The following is a 26165-nucleotide window of genomic DNA, read 5'->3' on the forward strand; positions in this document are numbered from 1 at the left end:
CAGAGCTGGCCACCCCACACATGGCAGTGAAGCCTGTGAGGGAGCTTATGTGAACCCAGTAGTTTAATCTCCAGGATGCTCCCACGCCTCTCCTGGGGAGCTGGTTCCTGGGGCTGTGCTTACACACCTGGAACTGGGTGAATGTACCCTCCACGTGTCCTTGCTCCATGTCCTGTCTCTCCTCTTTCCAGGGGAGAGATGGCTTGTCTTCTTTTAGTAGGAGCTAAGTCCCAATTTGTTGGATAGCATTCCATCCCAGCCTCCTTTCCAGGGAAAAGACAGCCGCAACCAAAAATTAATATATACTTTCTGCTGGAAGGGTAATAAATGCAATAAGGCCTGTGCTGCATTAATATGCAAACTGGTAATAAGGTTTTGTAAGTATCAAGTGTCATTTGAAGATTTTAATGAGGCCAAGCAATGTTTCTGAAGCTGTTTTCTCAGTTAATGTTTAACAGGACGACCACGGAGTCAAGGACCAGGAGTTGATGTAGATCAGCAGAACAATGTATATTGTGTCTGCTTGGAGGTCCTGGCTGGGCAGTATCACTTGCAAAGGCATATGTAAATAACATCCTAGGGCAAGGAAAGCCGTGTGGGAGGGAATTGCCTGCACCTCCAGGCAGCAGAGCAGCAGCCCCTGCTCGTGCCCACGTGTGAAGTGCCCTTTTCCCACACCCTTCATCACCCCCTTTGTCACTTGGGCTTGCTGGTGTGGCACAAAATGATCCAGAGGGTTTTATTTGGTTTGGGTTTGTTAGTTTTTTCCCATTTTGTGGAGCAAACTGCCTCATGGGAGGCTCTGCCAGATGTTGGGGTGCTGGAGCATGTCCAGAGAGGGGCAATGGAGCTGGGGAAGGGTCTGATGAGAAGCAGCTGAGGGAGCTGGAGGGGCTCAGCCTGGAGAAAAGGAGTCTCAGGGGGGACCTTCTGGCTTTCTGAACCTCTCTGACAGGAGAGTGGAGCCAGGTGAGGTCAAGCTCTGCTCCCAGGGAACAAGAGACAGGACAAGAGGAAACAGCCTCAAGTTACACCAGGGGAGGTTTAGGTTGAATATTAGGAAAAATCTCTTCACCAAAATGGGTGGTCAGGCACTGGCACAGCTGCCCAGGGCAGTGGTGGGGTCACGATCCCTGGAGGGATTTAAAAGCCATGTAGATGTGGCAGTTGGAGACATGGTTTAGCAGTGGCCTTGGCAGTGCTGGGGGAGCAGTTGGGCTTGATTATCTTAGAGAGCTTTTCCAACCTAAACGAGTCTGTGATTCTCTGTGAGGAGGGCAGCGTGGCTGGGGCAGAAGAGGCTGTGGAACGACAGCTGGTGATTCACTCTCTGCATCCAGAGAACTGGAAAGGGCTCTCTAATGTCTCCCACAGCTCTCATCAGCAGAAGGTTTCATTTGAGATACACTTCAGGTTCTTCAGACAGAGCAGAATAGATCCTGTTTTTCTCTTGCCCAAGAACACAGCATGTCATGTAACTAATTTAAATAATTTCTTCCTGGTTGAGCCTCATTAGGGACCCAGCATTAAACTGGCCTGATTAGATCGACTAATCGATGCGGGGAAAGGGAAGCTGGTTTCAGCACGCAGGGCAGCAGGGGGGCAGGGCCAGGCTGCTCCACTCCCCGGGGACCACCACTGTCCCCAGCCACCCCACCTCGTGCCCACGCTGTGCCCTCACCGCTGCCCACCACCGTGAGTCCCACTCACGTGCCAGGGGCAGGGATGGTGACTGAGAGTCCGACCTGCGTCCTTGACCTGTTTTATCTGGGCTCTCCCAGGCGCTGTGCTCCTGTCTTTCCCGTGCACGTGTCCCGTTATCAGCAGAAGGGGACAGGCCCCCTGCAATGGTCCTGGTCCAAGCCTGGTGCCCCGTCCAGTCCCTGTAGGGAAGGGGAGTGGGACCAGAAGGGTGTGGGGGCAGTGGGGCCCTGGGGGTCTCTGGTGGGGCTGAGACTCTCTGGGTCCCACAGCTCCCAGCCCTGGCCCTGAGCAGGCAGTGAGGCCTTAGTGGGGCTGCAGCTGCACCCTGAGACGTCCTGTGCCCACTCTGACCCCTCTGTCCTTCGTTTAACCCCCTGCTCAGCCCCCCCTCGGCTGCACTGTCAGGGATCCCCCTCCCCACGGGCAAGGACGGGACCCTGTGGGTCAGACCGGACACTTCCAACTTCAGGCCCCTTGGACCCCACTCACCCAGCTGGGGCCAGGGCAGGGGCTGGGACAGGGACAGGGACAAGGGGCAGGGACAAGGGGCAGGGCAGGGGCTGGGACAGGGACAAGTGTCAGGGCAGGGGCTGGGACAGGGGCAGGGAAGTAGCTAGGACAGGGGCAGGGACAAGGGCAGTGCTAGGACAGGGACAGCGGCAGGCACCGGGGCAGGAGCAGGGAAAAGGGCAGGACCAGGAACAAGGGCAGGGAAAGGGGTAGAGAGTGTCAGTAGCAGGGCCAGGGGCAGTAGCAGGGATAGGACAGGACCAGGGACAAGGACAGGGGCAGAGACAGGGGCAGTAGCTGGGACAGGGACAGGAACAAGGGGCAGGGAAAGGGGCAGTAGCAGGGACAGTGGCAGTAGCTGGGATAGGGACAGGGACAGGATCAGGGACAAGGACAGCGGCAGGGACAGGAGCAGGATCAGGGACATGGACAGCGGCAGAGAGAGGAACAGGGGCAGTAGCCGGGACAGGGACAGGGGCAGGGACACGAACACGAACGGGGACAGTCCCCAAGGCCGCGCCTGCCGCTCCCTCCGGCCACGCCCCTTTTGACCACGCCCCTTTGCGGGCGTGTCCCGTAACCGTGACGCGCTCGCCCCGCCCCGCGGGGGCGTGTCCCGAGCGCTGCCCGTGACGTCAGGAGCGCGGGGTGCGCAGCAGGTGCGGGGCGAGCAGGGCGGAGGTACCGGGGGGTCCCTGCGGGGCCGGGCGGGGGGTCCGGGACGGGGACACCGGGACGGGGACACCGGGACGGGGACACCGCCAGGGCTCGGCTGGGCACGGCCGGGCTCCGCTCGGCTCCGTGCGGGGGGAGCTGGCGCGCCCGGGTGGGAGCGGGTCCGGGCGCGGGGGTCGCGCTGGGGCTGAGGAGGATGAGGAGGATGAAGAAGAGGATGAGGAGGGCGAGGAGGAAGGCTGGGGGTGAGCGGCGGGAGCCGCCGCACCGCCGGGAGCCCGCGGTGGGTGACAGCGCTGCGGAGGGGTCGGTGCGGAGGGGGGGGGGAACCAGCGAAGCCCCCCGGGCGCTCCCCCCGCCCCAGCCCGGGGGTCCCTCGCTGTGTGCAGCCCCAGCGAGGCGATCGTTGTCCCGGTTTATAGACAATTCCCGGCTGCCTGGCGGGGCTGGGGGCTGCCAGCCCTGCCCTGTGCGCGGGGAGCTCGGGAGGGCCCGGGCGGGGCTGTTTGTGCAGCTGGGGGGGCAAGGAAGGGCATCCAGAGCAGATGGGCACGGCTCGAGCTAAAGCCGGGCTTATTTAGTGCGGGGCGAGACGCGAGCGAGCAGTCGGAGTAAAAAAAATAATAATAATAATAATAACGCCGCATCGTGTGTTCGAAAAGCCTTTATGGTTGTCCTGGATTATACGTTTCCTGTTCCTATAGCTGAGGAGACCTCATTTGGATAATTAAGTGTCGTGGTGAAACAGGAGAATGAGGAAAAGGGGGGTTACTCGCCTCCTCTCCTCTGCCACATGGATCTGCCACCCCGTCTGGTGGCGGTGGACAGATCCTCTCTGTGCGGGGTAGTGCCGAGATCTGTCCCCGTCATCCCAGATTTGTGTTTAGCTTTGTCTGAAAGGGGGGGGGGGGGGGGGGAAGAAAAAAAAGTGCTTTTTCCTTTTGATGCCTTTGCTACGAGACGTGTGTGAACAACCTGATTGTAAATAGGGTAAGTCCGGGTAAGGTAGTAAGTGTGGGTGAGTTAGAATGTCTGTGCTGAACAGCTGCTTTCTCTTTGTGCTGTGGTAAACACGGGGTTGGGATACGAGATGTGGGAAGTGCTGCTGTGCCAGGAAAGGGGTATTTTTCACCAGTTGCTTTAACAAAAACTGACTCCTCGTAGAAACTTTTGGTGATGATGATAATAATATTACTACTTCAGATAGGCTGATGAGGCTGAGACCACTGATTTTTTGCTCAGTGAGTTTTATTGATCCTGTTTCAGGGCTTTTTGGGGACAGTCAGGGATTAATGTGCATGTTAGATAATAATCTTCTGCTGCACAGAATAGTGGTTTTACCAAGCCATGAAACTTCTGTAGCACGAACTCTGCCTCTTATTCATGTGCTATAAAGGCCATCTTTGTTAAATACTGATTTGTCATTCCCCGAGTGGTGTGAGAGCTGTAACTGATAATCTGCAGAGGCTCGTGGTTGTCCTTGCTGCAGAGGTCGAAGGGAAGAGGAGAATGTCCTGTAAAGGAGTGGCTCCCACAGGGGTGGGGGCTCTGCATGGGCTGAGCAGACCCTGCCCTGGCGTCAGTCAGAGGAGAGAGCTCCAGAGTTTTGCTGCCCTGTGTCCCCCCCGCCCAGGTCCGTGTTACATTTAAAATTGGCAGTGGTTTGCTGCTCAGAAAACAGGAGGTGTTCTGTGAGCGTAAGCAGAGGTGTTCCTGCTCACAGCGTTGCACTGGGATGATGGAAGTACCTGGAGGGCTGTGTGTGCCAGAAGCAGAGGATCTGCCTGTTCTCAGGGGTATTTCTATGCATGATCAGATGAATATGTTACCTAATTTTTTTCTGTGAGGGCAGAGCTTGTGTAACTCTGGATTTTCAAGAAGCAGGCCTGCATTTCTGCTGTCCCCTCTTTGTGATCTCCCTGTGGCACGGCTGGAAGCTTAGCAGGGCTCCCTGAAAACTTTCTCGTGGTAGCTGAAGCCTTGAATGAGCAGGTTCGTGTGCTGCCGTCAGTATTGATATTTTCTACTCTCTCGGTGCGTGTTCTGTCTTTCCCAACTTCCTGCTTCTGACCTCAAACCCGGTGGCTCAATGAGTAGAAAATAGCCCCGTCATTTCTGGGAACAGGGAAAGATCGGAAGGAGCCGGAGTCATTCAAGCACACGGTCAGTGTTGCCAGGCCTGGCGTCCTGCCGGCAGCAGCTCGGCTTCCCGCAGGCAGCCAGGAGCCTCCCAGGCTGCTCTCCCTGGGTGGGAGGCTGCCTTCTCCACATCTTGGGGTGAAGTGCTTGGCCTCACACCCGTGAAGGGCAGGCAAATGCCGGGCTGCCCTCACCCCGTGTCCCAGGGAGCTTTTCCCAGCTGGGACATAACGACGTGGAAGTGCCACCACCCCACTGCTGTGCTCCAGTGCCTGCCCAGGACTGCAGGGAGCTCCAGGGAATGGACCTCCTTGGAAGTGTCTGGTTGTATTCCTTATGCCAGGCACTGCTGGACAAAAGCTGCTGTTTCTGTCACTTACGTATCAGAAAGGGATATTTCCCCCCTAAGATTATAGCATATTCTTGAGGTATTATTTGATCTTACCAGCTATTGAGGGCAGTGCCTTGAAGTGTAAAAGCTTTTCAGCCTCTGACAGGGCAAGGCAAAGGCTTTCTTGGGTTGGTGACAACTGGTGTGGGATGAACTGGCTTGTGCCCTGTGACAAGCAGCCATTAAAGAGGATTCTTGCATATGCCCTACAGGCAAAGTAAAGCATCCTGTTAGAGCAGCAAGTAGGATGAGGAAGAGCAGAAAAAGTGAGAAAACGTAAGGGAGGAGAAAAAAATCTCGATCTCATTCCACTTTCCAGCCTCTCACGACAGTCCTTCTGAGTAATGAGATCTCAGCTGTAGAAAGTGCCTGTATTTCTGTCCATGCACATGCCAAAGTAGCCATGCCAGGGATGTGTGTGCTGCCCTAAAATCTGGGGAGCATCTTCCACTAAATCCACCAGTGTATCGGAGCTGGGGAGGTTACCCTGAAAGAACACTGCTGTTCCATGGCTGGAGTGCTGCCAGAACACCATCTGAATAACATATGAATGTATTATCTGTGCTTATTAATTTTCTTGCCAGTCATACTGTTTGTTTCACATGCTCTTCTCAGTGGGACCAACAAAGCTTCTTTCTTTAACTATTATTTGCAGGTCTAGTTTAACTTGGCAATCAGATGTTTTCATTGATTTTTTTTTTGTTTTGGTATTTATTTCACCTTAAAACTGCCAACGCACCACTTGAAGAGCAAACTATAGTCATGTATTTTTGGAATTACCTAAAGGCAGCACATTATGCAAAGACTTGAACAAGAGCAGTGCCTGCAAAAGCATTTAAAACCTGAAAACAAGATGTTAACGCTCCTCTCTGTAGTGATTTCTGTTTAAAGGTGCTTTTTGGTGTGTTTTGCCACAGGCACTTCTGTACCTGGGCAGAGTCTCACCTGGTGTGTCAGCAACAAGTGCCATGGCTGACGCCACCCAAGGGGCTGTGCAGTGGTGTTTTCTGTCATTATGATTATTAGTCCCTGGTGTTTAAGTATATGTTCTTAAAACCTTTCATCAAATGTCTGAAAAAACTTGACAAGTTTTCCCCATGAGGGTGCAGTTCGTGTAATAACAGTAGCAGGGCAATGGATTTGATTTTTTTATTATTATTATTTTTTACTAACGTTTTTATTGTAGGAACTACACTGTGTCAGCTTCATACTTTTCTTCTGCCACGCAGAACATGTAGGTGGACAGTGTGTTGCAAGCAAGAAAACTGGGCAGTAAGTGGCAGGTGTAGTGTTTCTGAAGAGGTTTGTGTGTTCCTGACAGTTGACAAGACATTGAAATTTGTCTGTAGAGGGAAAATCCTGGTATGCAAACCTGGGTGCATTGGTGAGAGTTCTGTGGAGACAGAGGAGCAAGGATAGACCTGTGACTGTGAAGCTCTACAAAGGACAATTCCTCTGAGGCAAAAACTGCTGTGACTACAGGCCCTTTAAAGCTGATGAAATCCTGGTGTTTGAAGCCAAAATCACCTGGAAATGTGCATATCCATCATGGCTTTGCCAAAAAGGCAGGGCAGACGATGGGACTGGAGAGGTGGGACAGTCTGTAGGGACACCAGTGTCAGCCTCAAAGATCAGGTGCACTCTCCACTTGCACACACGGGCAGACTTCAGGCCTCTGGAGGGCTTGGAGGCTCCCAGGAAGAAGGAATACCCAGCTCAGGAACTCAGAAGGTTAAATTCTTGTTCACCCAAACTGCTGTTCACTCCACAGAGCTGCCTGACCTGGTGGCAGCAGAGTTGTTTTGTGCAGGAGATGCCTGGCAGCCACTTGACTAAACATGAGGAAACACACCTCTTCCCAAGGACCAGGAGTGTCCTGGAGCTCCAGACACCTCTTAAGGCAATGGGTTTGAACAGGGGAGGGGTTTTTAGCTTTTGCTTTGGCAGTACAAAGCTGGGCTCTTCACTTCTGCTCTTCATACAGGCTCTTCACCTGTATTTTATGAAGTAAAGCAGTTCTGAGCACCTTTTGTCAGAAAAGGTGGGGGCAGTTCTTGTGCAGTTCCCCTTCAGCTATTACTCTAGGGGAAGTGTTACTCTGCTGCTGAAGTGGGAGGGCAAACCAGGGAGGAAGCTCTTCCTGGAAGCGAACTGAGCAAGAATGGAATCTCTTACAATTTATCCTTACCATACCTTTCATGCAATCACTAAATGGACCTGGCAAATAAGCTGGTAAGAGGGAAACGCGGAGCCAGTGCCATTTAAGAGCCACTTGTGCTCTTTTTTCATTTGGATGCTGTTCATATGAAATGTAATTTAAATGCTAGGCCGGTTGCCAGGAGCTGGATTGTTGATGTTAAATGTACTTTCCATTAGAGCTCTGTATTGGAAAACGACTTCCTAGCGCTGCAGGCATTGGAAGGGGTGGGTTACATCAGGGTGCCCCAGTTGTCCTTCTCAGGGTCTGGCCTCTCATCATGCCCTCCACCTTCCTCTGTGTAAAGACCAGCTGAATCAATATCTGCCATACCCAAAACACCTCCTGACTTCTGGCAGCACAAGGTATGGTGCTTGTTTTCTGTCCTAGAAAAAAACCAACTTCTTGCCTTTAAATCCCAAAAATCTGCTAAATGTTTTTGGTGTTCCAGACTGCTGATTTCCTTTTTTTTTTTTTTTTTTAACTTACAAATCCCCCATTTGTTTTCATAAGGCTGTTTCTTTCACTGTTCCCTATGCAATAAGAGGTGTTTCTCCCTATTTCACTACCCAGGTTAGACTGTCATCTCCCCAGCGTGCACAGCTCTTGATTTAATGGATTTGCTTGCACTGGAGATTGCCTTTGAAGGATCTGACTTGCAGGCTAGCTGTCCCTAGGGGTTGGCATTTCTTTGCAGGTGGGTTAGCAGCTGTGAAAAAAATGCAGATGGTAAAACTGTGTAAAAATGCAGATGGTTCTTTGTGTCCCTATTCAAGGTTACAAGGTCAGTGCCAACAGGTAGAAGCAGATTCTTACTGGTCCCCAGTCACTTTGCCATAATTATAGTGACCATAATTATTCTGACCTCTGAAGAGATGCTTGGGAGTGCCAGCCTTGTACGTGGCCTGTTGGAGGAGGGAAAAGGGCGAAACTGGGTCGTCTTGGCAGGAAGGGAAGGCTCTTTGTTTGGGCACCCCTTGTGCTGACAGAAGAGTTTTCCTTCCATCACATTCCCTTGTTTTTTTCTTCGTTCTTGTTTGTTTTCCTGCACCATGTTACCCCCTGACCAGGCCGTGCTGCAGGGCTGCGCTCGCCGAGTGACGTGGTGGTGGACAACCATCTAAATTAGGCTGCCTGGTTGTTTTGTCCTAGGTTTAGAGGTGGCAACTCGTGGGTGATGAGACTTTCCCAGGTTTTCAGAGGCTGGTTTTCAGAGGCTTGTGGAAGAGTCAGTGAAATGGTGGAAGGGGCTGTTGTCACTTGGGTGAGCAGACACGTGTGAGGCACAGGATGGTCCTGGCTGTGCCTGTGCGGTGACAGGCTCCACAGGAGCCATTCCCACTTGGAAGGATCTTGCAGTTACAATTGGTATGGGGCAGCTTGAGCTCTGTTTTTTGGCTTGGTGGATGGGAATGGGCTAGGAAAGGGGTGGAAGGCAGTGCTGCTCACTCCAAACCAGACAAACAGTGACACCAAAGGCACAGTGATGGGTGGAAAGATTGCCCGAGGAACAGAGCAGAGTTGAAGCAGTGTCCTCAGCTGGGAAGAAAGGCCTGGAGAAAAGAAAAAAGAGAATAAATTCATGACTGTGCTGGAAGAGGAGAGTCAGGAGCAGTGACTGACTACTTCTGTAGCAGCTGCCTTGGTTTGCTGGCCTTGTACAAGGCAGTAAGTGTGAAGCAACCAGAAAGAAGGAGATGTTTTCAAAGCTTAACGATGAAATTTGTTTCTCTAAGGATTGGTTGCCAAAATGGACAGGTTAAATTATATATATATATATATAATATATAATTTAACCTGTCCATTTTGGCAACCAATCCTTAAGAGAAACAAATTACATCATTATATGTATATACATTATATATAATATATATACACAGCGTATGCAAAGCATTATAGTTGTGTACTTGCACCTTTTGCTAAGCCTTAGCCAAAGCCAGGTTACACACGTAGAAAGACTGATAATCTCACACAGAATTGTGGTTCTTGGCTATTGATACCTCAGTGTGTACATGCACATAGAGTGCCATGTGCATTCTCTACGTGATATATTGTACTTCAGTGACTCCTGTTTTGCAGACCTTATGGGTGAGCTCTGGGGTCTGATAAGCAGCTTGTTTAAAAATGAAACCTTTCTGTTGGGGTAGGGGAAATAATGTTTGCCCAGCGGTGTGGAACAAAGGAGTTTGAAGATAGCTTAAGGAAACAATGGTATATTAATGAACTTACCCCTTAGGAAAACTACTAATGCAGGGAGGGGAGGAAGGAATAGGAACATGGTTTGCCATTCTTTTTAGCAATTTCTCTGTTGTTAACCACCAGCAGACACTGCAAATGCTCAGTGACAGTCAAGGAAATCTCTGTTTGCAGAGTTCAGTGCTGAATGAAGTTTAGCAGGAGTGAGGCTGTGCAGGGACTGTTGAGTTCAGCACTAGTGAGACTCTCCCAGCTCTTCCTGCTGGACCTCCTGCAGCACCATGGAAAACAAAGGGCTTTACTGATGGTTGGCTTTGTTCTTTTGAGCTTTGTCTCTGAGAGGTGCTCATTGGGAAACCCAGAGAAATGAACCCTGATGCAAACTTGTAGGGGTTGATCCTGGCTGCAGTTCACATGGAATTACTAATTGGGGTGAGAACCCTCAGGAAAGCTTTGGTGATATGTTTGACTAAGAGCTCAGGTGTGTCTGCAAAGTATCTGCTTTGTGATTCAGAGCTCTACCTTCCAAACACATACCCAGATGGGGAAATAAGGCTGGAAAGCATGTAATGTCATGTACGAGTTCCTAAGAGTGACAAAAATCTCAATATTGTCACACAGTTCAAAAAGGGCAAGTAGAGATGGGTATATGTTTAGCAATGACTGACAGTGGAAGTGGGGGACAAGGAAAGATTCTTTGTGAGAACCTTAATTCCACAAATACCTCCTGGGCTTGCTGAACACCTCGACAAATTCTTCAGGAGTTTTCTCACTCATCACAGACAAATGTCCAGTACAGTGGCTGCTGGAAGTGTTCTTGCTGGACCCCTTCTTTTACATCTTGCCTAATCTCGCTTGTGTTACTTTACCCTCAGCTTTGAGGAGGAGAGTTTTTGCCCCAGTGAAATATGCCCTTCTTAATTTGTGTTTTCCACTGTTGTGTTGTTTCTCTGAGGTCTCTGCCCAAGCATCTGTCCAGCTGTTAGCAGGCCCTGGCCAGTTCTTCCCTGAGTCCCTGTCCCATATCAGCAGGCAGAAGCTCAGTTACTGCCTCCACTCCAAACCTGCCTCCTCTTCAGAAACTGTTTTGACATGGAGCTGTTAAACAGAGAGCACCAGTAGTTCCTTCTTGTTTCCTATGCTGCCATTCCCCTGGTTGCTGAAGCCATTGGGTTAACTCATTCTGTCTGTTTTTCTCAGACTTTCTGCAGAGTTGCTGATGTGCAGTTTTCTTTACTCATCCCCGTGGCTGTAGGCACCCAAATACCAATGATATTGAGTGCAGATAAATTAATTGATGCATATGAAGGGATAGAAGGGAAGACTGAACTTCACTGGAAAGGCTGGGCTGAGCTGACTGTCCTCTTAGGTAGAAGGGCTTTGGAAAACTAAAGTAATCCATGTGCTGGAGCTTGGCAGTGATCATCAAAGCAAGCTGAGCCCAGAGAGTTCTTAAGGCTTATGAAAAAAAAAATCATGCCTTATATATGCCATATATATATATATATACACATATATGTGTACCTAGGGTGCAAACTTGCACTCTTCTGAAGTGGGGAATTACCACATGCCACCTGCCTGGTTTGGTGCATCCCTAAATTCGGGAGGGTGACTGCTGATCCCTGCCTCCTGCAGTCACCCTGTGGGGCAGGAGGCAGTTTTCCACAAGGCAGGAAGCAGTGCCTTGGGTCACCCCGTGCCAGGAGCAGGCACAGCAGCAGTGCACCAGCTCAGGGAGGCTGAGCAAACCAGGGGGTTGCCTGGGCCATGTCTGGGCACCAAATGGTTACTCTACCACGTGCAGTGGTATGTAGTATTCACATACACACTCGCTCTGGCCTTGTTCTTCCCTGGGAACTTGCTTTTCAGTGCTATTTTGGGATGATTTTCTGGGTTAGATGAACATTAGTGACCCATCATGTCCCAATTCTGTATTGGTTGCACTGAAGGGCTTGCTGCCTGCCTTTCCCAGGCTCCCTGAAGGGAGAATTTCCTTGCTGGAGACTTGGTAGGGACATTGCATCGCAGTGCAGTGGTTAAAGAGCCTCCAGGTAAATGTATGTTGTACGTGTCTGTTTTAAGTGAGCAGTTAAGTGGTCTGGCTGGCCTGGCAGTGGAAAAAAACCCCATAAATAAAATTCCTCTAATCCCTGGCATTGGTTAAGCAATTGAAGGTCTTGACAAAGACATTGAAAGATATAATCTGCAGGGTACAGCACTGCCTTAGCAGTAAGATGGGACAACTTTCTGGGGAGGGGCAGGCACTGATCTCTTCTCTGTAGTGACCAGGGACAGGACCCCAGGGAATGGCTGGAGCTGTGTCAGGGGAGGTTTAGGTTGGATCTCAGGAAAAAGTTCTTCCCCCAGAGGGTGGTTGGCACTGAACAGGCTCCCCAGGGCAGAGGGCACAGCCCCAAGGCTGCCAGAGCTCAAGGAGCGTTTGGACAACACTCTCAAGGACAGGGTGGGATTGTTGGGGTGTCCTGGGCAGGACCAGGAGTTGGATCTGATGATCCTTGTGGGTCCCTTCCAACTCAGCACATTCTGTGATTCTGTGACTGTGCCCGGATTGCAGGGCAAGAGCCTTAGAATGAACTCAGGTGAGTGACATTGCAGCCTTTGAGCCTCGAGGGCTTCTCTGTGCCCTCCTGGGAGGGACAGCAGCCCTGTTCCCTTGGAGTGGCCTCTGGAGCCATTGGAGTCGAGCTGTTCCTGGCTCTGTGTGGGAGAGCCTTGTGGTGCTGCAGGAGCAACGTGTAAATAAACAAGGGAGAGCCTCGGGATCCTTCCTTGGGGAGGCACAGCCGGTGCTGTGAGGTGATGAAACAGCGAGCTGTAAACAAACAGCTCCCTCCACACTGCCAGGGCTGCTGCAGCTAAACATAACCCCAGGGGCTGGGCCTGCCTGGCTCCTGCCACACTGGGCTCCTGAGGCGTTACAAAGGTGAAATTCTTCACTCTGCATCAGCCAGGGCTCGCCTGGGTGTGCTGATGGTCTCCCTGGGCTCAAACCTGCCTGTCCTGGGAGTGGGAGCACTCTGCTGAGCAGTCAGGTCAGCCTGACCCCGCTGCTTGCCTTCCCAACACCCATCCAAAGAGGATCCTGCTGGCCAAGCCTCTCCCACTCCATTCCAGCAGCACTGGAGTCTCAGTGGAGGCAAATTATACTCCTGGTATTCCTCCCTGTGGCGTGTGGGAGGAGGTGTGCAGCAAAGGGGAATTTTGGTGACCCGTCTGCACCCTGTAATAGGGGAAGGAAATGGCAGGGTACAGCTGCTCCAGGCAAGAAGGTTCCTGAACACGTGGTATATTAATATACACTTCTGTTTCTCAGACAGGGAGAACTCCAGAAGCCTAATGTAAGAAGTGGTTTGCTTAGTCACGCTGCTTAGAGGTTCATTAAAGTTGTGTTATTGTGACAGTCTTGTCTTTTGATGGCTGTGTCATGAGTAATACGTGAGGTGGGGTTTATGAGTATCAACTCTCTGAGGTGTCTTTAATGTTGCTTTTTGAATGAGGCTGAGCCCGAGGCCCTGATTCCTTGTGGCTGCTTAATGACTCAGTTGTGTGTGATTGGGAGAATACACGATGTGCTGGGGTAGTGTCATCAGGAAGTTATTCACATACAGCCTTGCTCCAGAGTGCTGGTCTGGATGCTTTAGTAATTAGCAGAAATGTAATGGACATTTGTGTTCACTCTTCCTCCTGTTGAGGCTATCAAATATGTCTGGAACAGGCTGCTTTTCTTTTTTAATATTGACAGAAACATGAAGTGATTGCTTCTAGATCTCCCTTAAAAGTGTTTTAATCATTAGTGGAAGGAGAGGATGTTACTTTGCTGTTGCAAGACTTAGGTCTTTGGGTGAGTAGGTGATGCGTGACTGGGAAGCAGCGTCACTCCCGCGGAGCTGAACTCATGTCACTTAAATAAATCACTTCAACTCGCTCTCTGCCCCTGGGATAGGGTTAAAAATAAATGTGCTGCCCGACCAGGTATTTTGAGGTCTGTTTCTCACACCACACAGGGCCTGCTGGAGAGCAGTCTGGAAGGGGACTCAGGTGGTCGCAGATGAGCAGGCCAAAGCAAACCCGTTCTCCTGTTTGTTTCCCCTCTGCAGGGCAGACTCTGCATCCCACATGAACTACGATAATCCTCCTCCTTACCCCGGCCCGGGCCCCACCGCCCCGTACCCGCCCTATGCACAGCAGCCGGGCGGGCCCCCCGGCCCCTACCCCGGGTACCCCCCCGGGCCGACCGGGCCCTACCAGCCGGGCCAGCCGGGTTACCAAGGATACCCCCAGTACGGATGGCAGAATGCACCTCCACCTCCGGGACCGGTGTACGCCGACGGGCCTAAAAACACAGGTATGTTTGCCTCCTTGCACGAGTACACATTGACCTTGAAGTCATTTGGTTACCAGTGCCTGGCCCTAACCAGGCTGGGGGGGGGGGGGAAGGTGGAGGCTTGTTTGTGGTGGTGATTTTCTGTACAGCTCGTTTTTTGTTTGAAGGAGTGGTTTTGTTTACAGCCTGCCTTCCTGCTTTTGTTTTGCCGTGGTGTCTCCAACAGCTCTCCGGTTGTTGGGAGATACAGCTGAACATCCTTAATGCTGTTCCTTAAGGGAATCTTTGTGCTGAGGTCGTTACACAGGCTTTCTGCTGGATTTAGGTTTGCCACAAGTCTCATTCCACCTGTCTCTTGCTTGATAAGTTTCAACCAAGGGCTGCTCAGTTAAAGCTCCTAATATTCAAATGTAAGATTCCTGCTGAATTAGTGGGCATCGGTTTTCTTCAGCCCATCAGTCTCTGTCCAAGTGATCTAATCGTTCCTGGGCTTTCTGGTGGTTGTTTTATTTCTGAAGCCATTATCATTCTGTGGAAAAACCCAGATTTCTGGGGAAGGGAAGGAGGAGGATGTACCTTCCCTTGGCAGCTGGCTGGTCCATCTGTGTGCCACGTCCCCTCAATATGGCATGTTGGTGTGCTCTGGCACCCACAGCTCTCGTGGGGCTCACTGCAGTGCTTGCAGCAGGCTCCATTTGTCAGAGGAGGGCTGAGAAGATGATTAAGGGAGTGGAACTTCTCCTCCTTTATACAAGGAGAAGCTGAGAGAGGTGGGACTGTTCAGGGGGTTTGAACAGCAGTGTGGGTCTGTCGGGAGCACCCAAATTTAAGCAGTGAACAATTGGTGTGAGTGAATAAGAAGCTGAATTGAGTGTAAATCATGAGTTCAGCTATCTCTGTAACAGAGTGAAAAATCTGCCTTGGAATAAGAGGCAGCAGCATGGAGCTGCTTCCCACCACTTCCAGCACAGGAGCTCTAAGTGTAATCAGGGTTTTCCCTGGGATCTGCACGTGATTTTGGGGTGGCTAAGAGACATTTCTCAGTACTGGGCAGGGGAAAAACTCCTGGTCTCCCATGTTGAACATCTTTGGTAAGTGTCAGTGTTGCTTTGCTGCTATAGCCACAAAAAGGGCAGAAGCTGAAGGGAGACTGGGATTGTTACCTTGGACAGTCTGACTTTGAGCGGGGTCTGCTGCCTTGGAGGCTTGAAGGATCTCATCTCAAACTGGATCAGGGAACTGGTGACACTGAATGTCCTCTGCTCTGCCCACAAACCTGTGGAGCAGCACAAAGGACTGGGCTGGGAAATTGGAGAGGAGAAGTAGCCGAGTGTTTGAGTGTGTCTTTCCCTGAGAGCCCAGGCTTGTGCTGCAGGAGGGATGGTTTTATTGTTAAACCTGAGCAAACACAACTGCAGTTCTGCAGAAACAGCGCTCTAACCCACAAACCAAAAATCTTCTGGTAAGTCTTGGCCTTGAACTGCTTTCCTGTAGCCATGGGTGGTCTCTGAAGCCACCTTGGGAGCCTCTAATTTGCACTGCTTTTGCTGAAGTGGATGTAAAAAAGTCATAGAATCAGAATAGTTGGGGTTGGAAGGGACTTAAAGCTCATCTTGTTCCAAGCTTCAAAGACCATTCAGTTCTGACCCTCCTGCCATGGGCAGGGACACCTTCCACCAGCCCAGGTTGCTCCAAGCCCCGTCCAACCTGGCCTTGGACACTTCCAGGGATGAGGCAACCACAGCTTCTCTTGGCAACCTGTGCCAGGGCTTCACCACCCTCACAGGGAAGAATTTCTTCCCAGTATCCCACCTAACCCTGCCCTCTGGCAGTGGGAAGCCATTCCCCCTTGTCCTATCCCTCTAGGCCCTTGTCCCCAGTCCCTCTCCAGCTCTCCTGGAGCTCCTTTAGGCACCAGAAGGGGCTCTGAGGTCTCCCTGGAGCCTTCTCTTCTCCAGGTGAACCCCCCCCAGCTCTCCCAGCCTGGCTCCAGAGCAGAGGGGCTTTGGCTCTTGGAGCATCTCCATGGCCTCCTCTGGACTCTCTCCAGCAGCTCCACATCCTTGTGCTGTTGTTCCTCAGGGCTGGAGGCAGCTCTGCAGGGGGATCTCACCTGAGGGGGCAGAGGGGCAGAATCCCCCCCTCCCCTGCTGCCCACGCTGTGGGATCAGCCCAGGGCACGTGGCTGGGCCAAATTGAGCTTCTCATCCACCAGCACCCCCAGGTCCTTCTCCTCAGGGCTGCTTTCAATCCCTTCTCTGTCCAGCCTGTGTTTGTGCTTGGGACTGCCCCGAGCCAGGTACAGGACCTTGCACTTGGCTGTCTTGGACTTCACGAGGTTCACACAGACCCACCTCTCTGTCCAGGTCCCTCTGGATGGCACATGTTTGTTTTACACACCTTTATTAACGTGTGCAAAATAAAGTCAGGGCTGTAACTTCGTGTTTGTCTGCAAAAGCTTTTTCTTGATTCTCCTTCTGTTAAACACCCTTCACCCCCCCCTCCTTTGCTCCTTTTTGGCCAGTCTGTCAAACTGGAACCTGATCTTTGTCCTGTGAAGTGTAAGAGAGCTTTCAATAAGGCTTTGTTTAGGGATCGACTCCAGGAGTATCTGATTTAAATGGATGTCCCTAAAAAAGCTAAATTTTGAAAATCTGTTCCACTAGTGCTATATATCTGTTGGTGTGGCTGAACCTCTAATGTAAAAAATTGACGTCTGAATTTAATCAAGTCGTTGCAGTCTGCCTTGCTGGTCTGGCGTGATTTCATGTGGCTTGTCAGTTCCTGTGGTGTTTCCAAACACTTATCTGGGAAGAGCTGCTGTGTGGATGCTTTCCTTCCAGAGCAGATGTTTTGCTCTCCTAGATGACTTTGCTTAATTTAATGAATTAAGCTACTCCAAGTAGTAAATCAGTATTTCTGAACCAAACGTAAGTCCACATTGAAAACTAGGAGGTTTGCTGTACTTTAGATTTTATGCTTTACATAAAAATTGTGGTTATACATTAAGACTTAGTGGTGGTGGCCGTGTGACTCCCTTGTGTTACAGCACTGTGGGAGGGTGAGATCACATCAACTGGTGTTCCTTGGTCCCTTCTCCCAGAGGGGTTGGAGTCCAGTGTGTCCAAGCTGGCACCCCTCAGGGTCACCCCAGCTACCTCAACTCTGCAGGGCAGGAAAGGCCTCAAAGCTTATGTTTCTTCTCCAGGGGAAGGAGCAGTGAGCTGGAGAGCCTGGGTGACTTGCTGAGGTGGCACAGAAGACCTCATGGCCATGGGTTTGGGTTTTGGTTTTGTTTTTTGGGTATCTGGCTTTTGGGCTTGCCCAGGTTACCTATACCAAGGTCTCCACAGAAACCCCACTTCTTACCACTTACAGGGGCTGACAACTGACTTGACTGTTGTTTGTTGGAAGTAAACAGCTTGACCTTTACCTTTAGTGCTGATAATTTGTATGCTGAGCCTGAGGGACGTTATCCTTAAGGGTGTCTGATTCAGCCTCCTCGCGCTGTGAATGACGTGCTGATCTCTGTCTGCACTTTTCCTGCTGTCCATCCACACAAAGTCCATCCAGGCATGAGTTCCTGGAATGCAGCAGACATACCACACAGTGCTTTCTGTGGGTAGAGGGAACCCTCCTGCACCAGAACAACACCAGGAAACACACAGCTTTAGGAGCACAGCGTAAGGACCAGCACCTTCCTGAGCAGCAGGGCTTGCTTAGGAGGAAGAAAATCTCTCATTCCACGAAGTATCTCCTTTCCTCACCAGTATTTTCATTATTTGTTATCAGCTGGCATAAGGAAACCGCAGCAACTGCTGACTGGTCAGCTGGTACTTTCTTGTCTGTGTAAATTTTAGAGGTGAAGTGTGACTCTGCTGATAATGACACTCTTTAAAAAGAAGTGGAAGGAGCCAAAGTCCAAAGTGACACACTAATTCTGAAAGCACCAGCTGATGTTAGCAATCCATCCAGCTTCACTTCTCCCCCCTGCCCTCCTTATTGATATGTACCAGTGTAATGGATGAGGCTGCTCCCTGCTGTGCCAAAGGGAGCCAGGCTCTGTCAGCAGGCACTGAGGGCAAACAGAGCTCAGTATTGCATCTGACCTGTTGGACACACAGGGTGGAAATCTTATTTCTGGAGGTTGATTACTTGTAGCAAAGCCGGCTGCGATAAGAGTAATAGTCACAGTGATGCTGTCTGCCTCCTAATGTTTGGCCAGCTGCAAGAATAAACAGGTCACCTAGATACAGTCATTGCCTGCTGCCAGAGGGGTGGATTTTTCCTCTTTACCTGTCTCAGTGTGGAAAGGAGGGGATCCAGATCACTCTGATTAGGCTCTCTGGTGCCTTTCAGTGGTTACCCCTTCACATCTCCAGCCCTGCTCAGCTGAGCCTTCCCCAGCAGAAGTTAATGTGGAGGGCAGCAGGAGCAGTTCCAGCAGGATTTCTCTCTTGTCTGTTGACCCTTTCCATAGCAGTCTGTTGGAGCATTTAGTTTAACTGTTCCTGTACCTTCAGGACCTGTAACTTCAAATGCTGGAGTCCTGCCCAAAAAAAATTGGTCTCACTTGGCAGTTGTCCTCTTCTTCTCTGCTTCTCATTCTGTAGAGTGCCTTAAAACCCAGCATTCTCTCTCCTGCAGGATTGCTGTATCATCCCTCCCTCTGTCCCTGGCTGCACAAACAGCGGGGGCTGTTGGCTGGCAAACAGTGCAGTTCTAGGGCTGATGTCTCACCTCACCTTCGCTGCTTTTCACCCCCGGGGAGGGGGTAATCTGATAAAACACTGGTGCAAAGAAAATTATTCCCAGTTCAGGTCCGGTGTCTGAAAACATGCTGCAGACAAACTGGCCTGAGGAGGCCGAGGCTGGCTCCATTGGGGGCTGAATTTAACGAACCTGCTGTTCCAGACAGGCCTCATCAGCTGGGCTCCAGGCTGGGTGAGGAGCAAACCCTGCACAGTCTTTTCCAGGCACTGCACAGCCTGTGGTGCTCGAGCCCTGGGACTGTGCAAGGAGAGTCTTTTTGCCCTGCTCACTGTGGCATGTCCCCCTTGCTTCAATACTGGACTTTGTCCCTCCTTCTGTCTGGCACCCAGAAAACTCTTGCAAAATCCTTAGGTCTGTGCTGTGTAAATGCCTCCAAGCCAGGTCTTGTTTAACTCTAGGACTGATGCTGGTTTTCAGTGTAAGCATTGCCTCAGGCTGAGGACTGTGCTGTTCTTAGCCCTGCAGTTGATTAGGTTGAAAACATCTCCTTGCTTTAACAGTAAATTAAGATTTTACTGATTTTAAAAAAATGTTAGAGGAAGCTCTCAAATTCTGTAGTTTTGGGAGATGTCTCTCTTCTGTCGTAGTCCAAAGGAAAGCTGAAGAGTCTGAAGCCTGAATTATTATACTTCTGAGCTGAAGGGAAGCTTGTTCCTCATATGACATGTTTCCTGTGAACTTTCTAACCTCTGTGCTGGGGTTTACAGTGCTCTGGAGAGCTGGCTGGCATCCTGCAGGGACCTGAGTGAGTACTCACTACAGAAGGTGTGCTGATGTCCTGTAAGGAGTGCCTGTAGCTCTGCTTTTTAGAGACCTCGAATCCTGCCTGAGCCCATCAACACTCCATAAATGCTCATTGGAATGACTTCCATTGTCTCAGGGATCTCTTAATACCATCCCTGTGTACTCAGGAGAGGAAACTCAACCCCTTTCCAGCTCTGAGCTCAGCTGAAAGAAAATCATCTGCACAGTTGCTGCCGAGTCCTGTCCCGTGCATTGTGTGAGAGGGGAACAACGTCAGCCAGCGCAGCATTGGCTCTGGAAAGTGCCCTCTTGGCACAGCTGCACAGCGATTTCCCCGAAATGTGGGGCTTATTCAGCTCCCTGAAGGCTGAAACAGCTCTCCAGGGTGACTGTAAGAGCCGCTCAGACTTACGGGAATGGAAAGGCAGGAATTTTCTTAACCTGCTGGACATCAGCGTGCGGCCACGGAGGAGGGCAGGTCCAATACCAGTGTGGGTAGTTGTAGATCAGTTGTTTCTGCTCGAGCCAGGCTGAAATCAGGGCTGGGTCAGCAGCAGCTGTCTGGTGGCAGAGGGGATTTGCAGGTGGAGCTGTCTGTGCTCGCTGGCAGTTTGCTCTCGTGACACTTGGTTTCTGCTCGGGAGGCTCTGGCAGTAGCAGTTTGGTTTTGGAGCTGGGGGTTGTGAAACTTGCTTTGAGAGCCTTGGAAGATTTTTTTCTTGAAAGTGGGCTATTGTATTTCCATCTGGCTGTGGTATCTGTTTCAGGAGTGTGCTAAGGTATTTCCTGAAATCTGAGTGTGGTGTTGGTGGAGACTGTGAGCACAGTGAAAGCCTCTGGGCAGGAAGGAGTTGGGGGGCCAAGAAATTACAGGCCTGAAGCTGTTAAGCATGAGCAAATACCCCCAGAGAGGAGAAAGAACAATTAAATGCCTTCCTTGCCAAGAGAATTGGATCTCATCTGTGCCCAGGCTGTGCCTGGAGTTCTAATGGGCAAGGGAGGAGGCCTGGGGCGGATAAAACTTTAGTCCCTGTTCCCAGCCCTGCAGTGTCTTCTTCTGCACGTGCTGGCTGTGTGTGGGGTTTACTCTAGGAGATGTGGCTGTCTGGGAGGTCAGGGCTTAGAGTTCCTTCCTCCTGCAGCGCTGGGCTGCAAACCCAGAGAGTGCCCCTGGAAGAGGGGCTCGAGGACACTTGATTTCCTGTCACTGCTGCATCCCTTGGGTGCACTTGTGCTGGCTTTCCTTTCTCTGGCCTCCATCCTGGACAAAAGGGCTTTCCAAGGGCTTGTGTCGATGGTGTTGTTTTAAGCAGTTTTAAGCAAGACTTGCTGGCTGGCTGGAGAAGTGAAAACAAAGCTCTCAGTACAGAAGTGGTTTGTGATAAAACCTCCTTAAGTGACAAGTGGGAAAAGGCTTATGGGTCCCTCCTCTGCTGTGTGCTCCCTCCCAGACGAGCCTGTGGTGTTAAGTAATGCTTCTGCCCAGCTGTTACCATGGCAAACAGCCACTCAGATACCACGGGAAGGGTTTTTGGTCTGCAGTGGCAGTGGTTGGTAACTCCTTTGCTGCTGCCTCCTCTCATGTGCTCCAGACCCTGGGATGGGATGGGCTGGGCTGGGATGGGCTGGCTCTGGCATCAAAGCCCTTGTGCTGCAATCCTTATAGACCCAGTGAAGCACTGCAGTAAAGGGGCACTGCAGTTTAAGGTCATAATTTTAGTTTATACCAAACCAGGTGAAAAGCACAGCTCATTCCTTTCCCTCATGGAGCTAATGATTAACATATCAATTAGGCATGAGAAGAAACAAAATGTGTATGCTTAAGATAAAGCAGACTGTACATGAAATGAGAAGGTATTGTAGTATTTGTTTTAAAAACAAAGTGGGAGTTATTTGCACTGGATTGTGCAGGCCAGTGCTGTGTGATTACAGGGAGTGCTACCATTTCGGGGTGATTCATTGTGGTCTAGGCTCTTTAAGACTGATTAGAAGGTGCGAGGGTGTTCTCAGCTTATACCCTCTCCCATCCTGTTTTAGAAAAAAAGCAATGGAAGCATCAAAACTTGAGGCTAGAACTGAGTGCTGTCTCAGAGTGCCTCTGAGAGAAATCGCCCCCGTTTTGCATCTTTGGGACCACCAGGTCCAAAGGGTTATTGGGATTCTGCTCATAGTGGTGAGGACCCTGTGTGCCTGGAGATGGTTGGAGTGCCTGGCCTTGGGCAAAAGAGAGGTACAGAGCAGCTGATGGAGTCCCCAGTACAGCTCCCCACAGCAAACTGGGTGTCTTTAGCTTGGAGGCACTCGGGCTTCTGACAAGAATCACACAAAATCTGCAGTTCCCTTCGCTGGCAGATTTTGGATGGGGTTTTGTTGGCAAAGCTGTTCCAGTAGGAAACCTGATCTCTGTCAGTGGAATCCTGCTGGTTACAGCGAGTTGGGAAGCCGTGGGGTGACTTGCATCAGTAACATGCAGTGCAAGACTTCCCAACAGAATGATTTTAGGAGGTTTGGGGTGCTGTTACGCTGTCCTTTCATGTGCTGTTGACAGAGGATCCCCTGTGTTTATAAAGCACTCCTGCACGGGCTGAGGGACTGTGTGAAGGTGCTGCCACGTGCTCTTGATGTCCTTGGGTACTTGTGTCGCTGTGTTGGTGCTCTGAAGCCAACATTCAGGTGCAGTGTCCAAAATGAGCAGGTTGGTGTAGGATGTCTCCAGCCGAGTGAGAGGCTGGGCTGGGAGCAGTTCATCCAACCTGCCTTGGAGCTGGTTTTTACTCTGTGCACTCTGGTAGCTGTAGGTGAACAGGGGACCACCCTTCACCTGCTCTGCTCCCTTCCTCTCCTCTCCTCTGCAAGCCCCACACCCAAGGGGTTGAAGAGAAAAGCTCTTCAGTATTAATTCTCTATAACTATGGTTAAAGTCTCTCTGGCAATTGGAGTGGGACATGCAGCTCCTGAAGCATTGATGAGGCTTCAGAGAAAGCTTTATTAAACACAAATTGAGAGGGATGTGTGGTTGTTTCTATTCAGAGTCTTGCCCAGATGCTCTCCAGGTCTGAAAGCTTCCAGTGGTTGATGGTGTGTGCTCTCAGAGCACAGCAGTAGTTGCTCCAGCTCCCCCTCGAGACTTGCTCTGTCTGAAGAGGAGCTCTGCTCTGGAAGGCAGAGACTTGTATTTCAGGTGTTGTCTTTGAGGCATTCCTTGAACTTGAGAGGTGAGTGGGTTGGGTAAAGTACAACAGCCCCTCTCCATGGAGAAAAACACAGCTTTTTTGCAGATGCTTGTGCCACAACGTGCTGCTGGTTTAAATGACTTCCAGCTTTTAGCAGAAGAGAGGGAATGAACACAATCTCTTTTCAGTGCTGTTCCACTGTTTCTGACAGAAAGGCACATCCCAAACTTACGGTGAGTCCTGGGAAGGCGTTGACACGGCTGCTGTCCCCTGCCCTGTCCCAGTCTTGCCCCCAGCTGTGCCTGTGCCTTGGCCAGCTCAGGGCAGCCTTTTCCAGCACAAGCCACAGCAGAGGTGCTGGAGGGCTGGCAGGGCAGGGGGGGATGCCCGTGGATGCTGTGACCCACTTGTGCAGAGAGGCAGCGTCCAACACGAGTCAGCTGAGCCGCCGTGGTGAGAGCACCCGGCTCCCACTGCACAGCCCTGAGCCTGGAAAAGCCATTTCCTTTAATATTTCAGCAAGTGTTTCATAACAGCACTTTGTACACGCCTTGAACATGCTTTGTCGGCATGTCCCTGACATTTGACTGTAGCTTAAAACTTCTAATGGATTAATCATAAATACTTCAGGCAAATGCTCTGGTGTGCCTGCAGTCCTGGACAGCTGATGGTAACTGGCACAGGGCAGCCTCCCTTCTGCTGTGTGGGTCTGGATGTCTCTGGGCAGTGGGACCCTTGGTTTTGGGTATGGCTGTGTGGGTCTGGATGTCTCTGGGCAGTGGGACCCTTGGTTTTGGGTATGGCTGTGTGGGTCTGGATGTCTCTGGGCACTGGGACCCTCAGTTTTGGACAGGGCTGTGTGGGTCTGGATGTCTCTGGGCACTGGGACCCTCAGTTTTGGACAGGGCTGTGTGGGTCTGGATGTCTCTGGGCACTGGGACCTTCGGTTTTGGACATGGCAGTGCTCTGGCAGCAACAATGCAACTTCCTATGGCTCAGAGGTGGGACAGCTTGAACAGCACCTGGCAGCCAGCTGGAAGCCAGGGCTGCCTCAGGGCTCCAGCACAGGGATGTCACCATCTTGCACAGGGCTCTCAGAGCATTTGGGGTGTGTTTTCCCTCCACTCTTTGTAACAGGACCTTCTCAGAGCAAACAAAGGCACTAAAGAGCTGCTTGTTCAGAGCTCCTGGATCCACCAGGGAAAAAAAAAAGCCCAGGCTGAGCCCCTGGGTCACCTCCCCATGGAGAACAGGCAGTGGGGCTGTGCCTGCACAGCAGATGCCCCCTCTGTTATTCCCGTTGGTGAAAGGGAGACTGCCTGGGGCTGGGGCACAGGCTGGACCCGAGGGCAGACATTTGGGGGTACTGGGCTGTCCCTCTCTCTTCCCCACCTGGTGCTGTCAGGGTTTTGGCAACGTGTGAGCTGGAGGGTCATTGTGCCCATGGCTCTGCAGAGCTGGAGCAGTGACAGGGAATGGTTTCCTGAGCACAAAGCAGGCCTGTGGGAGGGCCAGGCTGATGCCGTGAGCTGTCTCCTGCCACCACCATGTGTGCAGGTTGGACTCCTGTGTGAGGGCACGTTTTCCATGCAGACCACAACAAACAGACCCAAGGAAGTTGTCAGGAAGGCAAATCACCTGCCTGCCCTCAGATTGCCACAACTCTAGGTGTGAAAGCCCAGGCTCAGTGAGGAGGAACCAAAGGTGAACTGCTCCTCTGTCCAGAATGGGCCTCAGGGCCTGGCACAAAGAGCAGGCAGCACACTGGCCTCAGGTAGGAGACCCTGCTGAGAGAGCTCCATCCAAACCTGGAGCTCCCTCCTGTGTGCTCAGGTAGCTGGCAGAGTGCAGGAAATCCCAGTGGACTGCTGGGAGCCTCCGGGCAGCCCTCGGGGGCAGAGCTGGGGTGGTGTCTGTCCATGAGGTGACACCCAGGGCGTTTGGGCACTCACCCCTTGGCCAGCGGGGTGTCCCAGCACCGCCACCTCCTGAGCTGTGCCTCAGGTGCAGGAGGGGCAGAGCTGGAGCAAGGGCTGGTCATCCAGGGGGAGAGGCAGCTGTGTGTGTGTGGCAGGGCTGGAGCAGAGTCAGGCACCAGCTCCTCCCTCCAGTCCAGACACATTTGCAGCTGGGGGAGGGTGGCACCTCCTGGGAGAACTCCGCGTGGCTCTTGTTCCTCTCCGTGGTTACCGTGTGACTGACCCGGCCCCTCTGTGCCCCTCTGTGCCCGCAGTGTACGTCGTGGAGGAGCGGCGGAGGGACGACACGGGCGAGAGCGCCTGCCTGACAGCCTGCTGGACCGCGCTGTGCTGCTGCTGCCTCTGGGACATGCTGACCTGAGCCGCCCGCCGCCCGCAGAGCGCTATGCAGCCTCCCCACTCCTGCCCCCCGACTTCTTCTTTCTGTTACTGTAATCAACTGCTCTGCTTTGCACAGCCAAGAGGTTCCCGTCTGTCCGTCCTAGCGCCTTGTCGGGGGTGGGGGGGTGCAACTCCTTTATTTTAGTAAAGGAAAAGGAGGAAAGGAGAAAAAAAAATCCCTTTTTAACATTTCTAAGACTTTTGTTGTAACTTTGAAGAATGTGCTGATGGTGTATTTCAGCCAAAGGCATTCTGATGAAATGTATATTTACCAGTTGAGATTTTCCTAGCCCTAGAGACGAAGACATACGCAATAATTAAAGCCAACAGTTGATTTTCTTCGCTAGGTCCCGGCTGTTTCAGTCAGTCTGTCTGTGCAGGGTCAGTGTCCCCTGGTGCTGTGTGTCCTCAGCCCCCCACGGGCACTGGCTCTGCAGGTGGGAGTCCTGGGTCTGGCACCTCCAACCCCCTCATCCCACACAGGGCAGCACAATTGGCTTTTCATCCCTCGGGGCTGAACGGGCACATCCCCTTCTGGGACCAGCGCCCTCTCCAGCAGCTCCTGGAGAAGCACAGGCTGAGCTGCTGCAGCTCTTGGGGAAGGACTGATCCCAAGCTGTGATCCATCATCCCCTGATGCAGAGCAGAGGCTTGCAGGGGGTAAATTAATGGATAAGAAGATACAAGGCCATGGATTAATTTAGTGCAGAAGATTTAGAGCTGAAGCTGTTCCATGGCACGCCTGGCCAGAAGAGGGATAAAAAGCTTTTGTCTGCAGAAAAGGGGGAAAACCTGCTACTGATCCCAGGGATTCGCATCCCGCTGCCCCCCCAGCCTTGGGACCAAACCTGATGCACTCACCAGCTTTGCTTTGCAGTGCCTGGAGAATGCCCAGGGATCTTGGATCTGTTTGCAAAGGGCACTGCCCTCGCTGTCCCTCGGATGGCCCTGGTGCTCT

At 51.6% G+C, this 26165-nt stretch overlaps 1 protein-coding gene across 2 annotated transcripts; it reads left to right on the forward strand.

The window, feature by feature from the left end:
- The first annotated feature begins 2826 nt into the window (after positions 1 to 2826).
- Positions 2827 to 25553, forward strand: CYSTM1 (cysteine rich transmembrane module containing 1). 2 transcript variants are annotated; one of them, XM_027726346.2, is made up of 3 exons: positions 2827 to 2873; positions 13931 to 14178; positions 25081 to 25553. In XM_027726346.2, the coding sequence occupies exons 2-3, from the start codon at positions 13950 to 13952 to the stop codon at positions 25185 to 25187; spliced, it is 336 nt and encodes a 111-aa protein (XP_027582147.1). In that variant the 5' UTR covers positions 2827 to 2873; positions 13931 to 13949; the 3' UTR covers positions 25188 to 25553. The 2 variants fall into 2 exon arrangements, with proteins under 2 accessions (XP_027582147.1, XP_039241210.1); XM_039385276.1 differs by lacking the exon at positions 2827 to 2873 and having other exon boundaries at positions 13927 to 14178.
- Positions 25554 to 26165: the final 612 nt, after the last annotated feature.

The sequence above is a fragment of the Pipra filicauda genome, unplaced genomic scaffold (genome assembly GCF_003945595.2).
Source record: "Pipra filicauda isolate LSUMZ 115617 unplaced genomic scaffold, ASM394559v2 scaffold3_size10097308_pilon, whole genome shotgun sequence".
In the NCBI taxonomy this organism is placed as follows: domain Eukaryota; kingdom Metazoa; phylum Chordata; class Aves; order Passeriformes; family Pipridae; genus Pipra; species Pipra filicauda.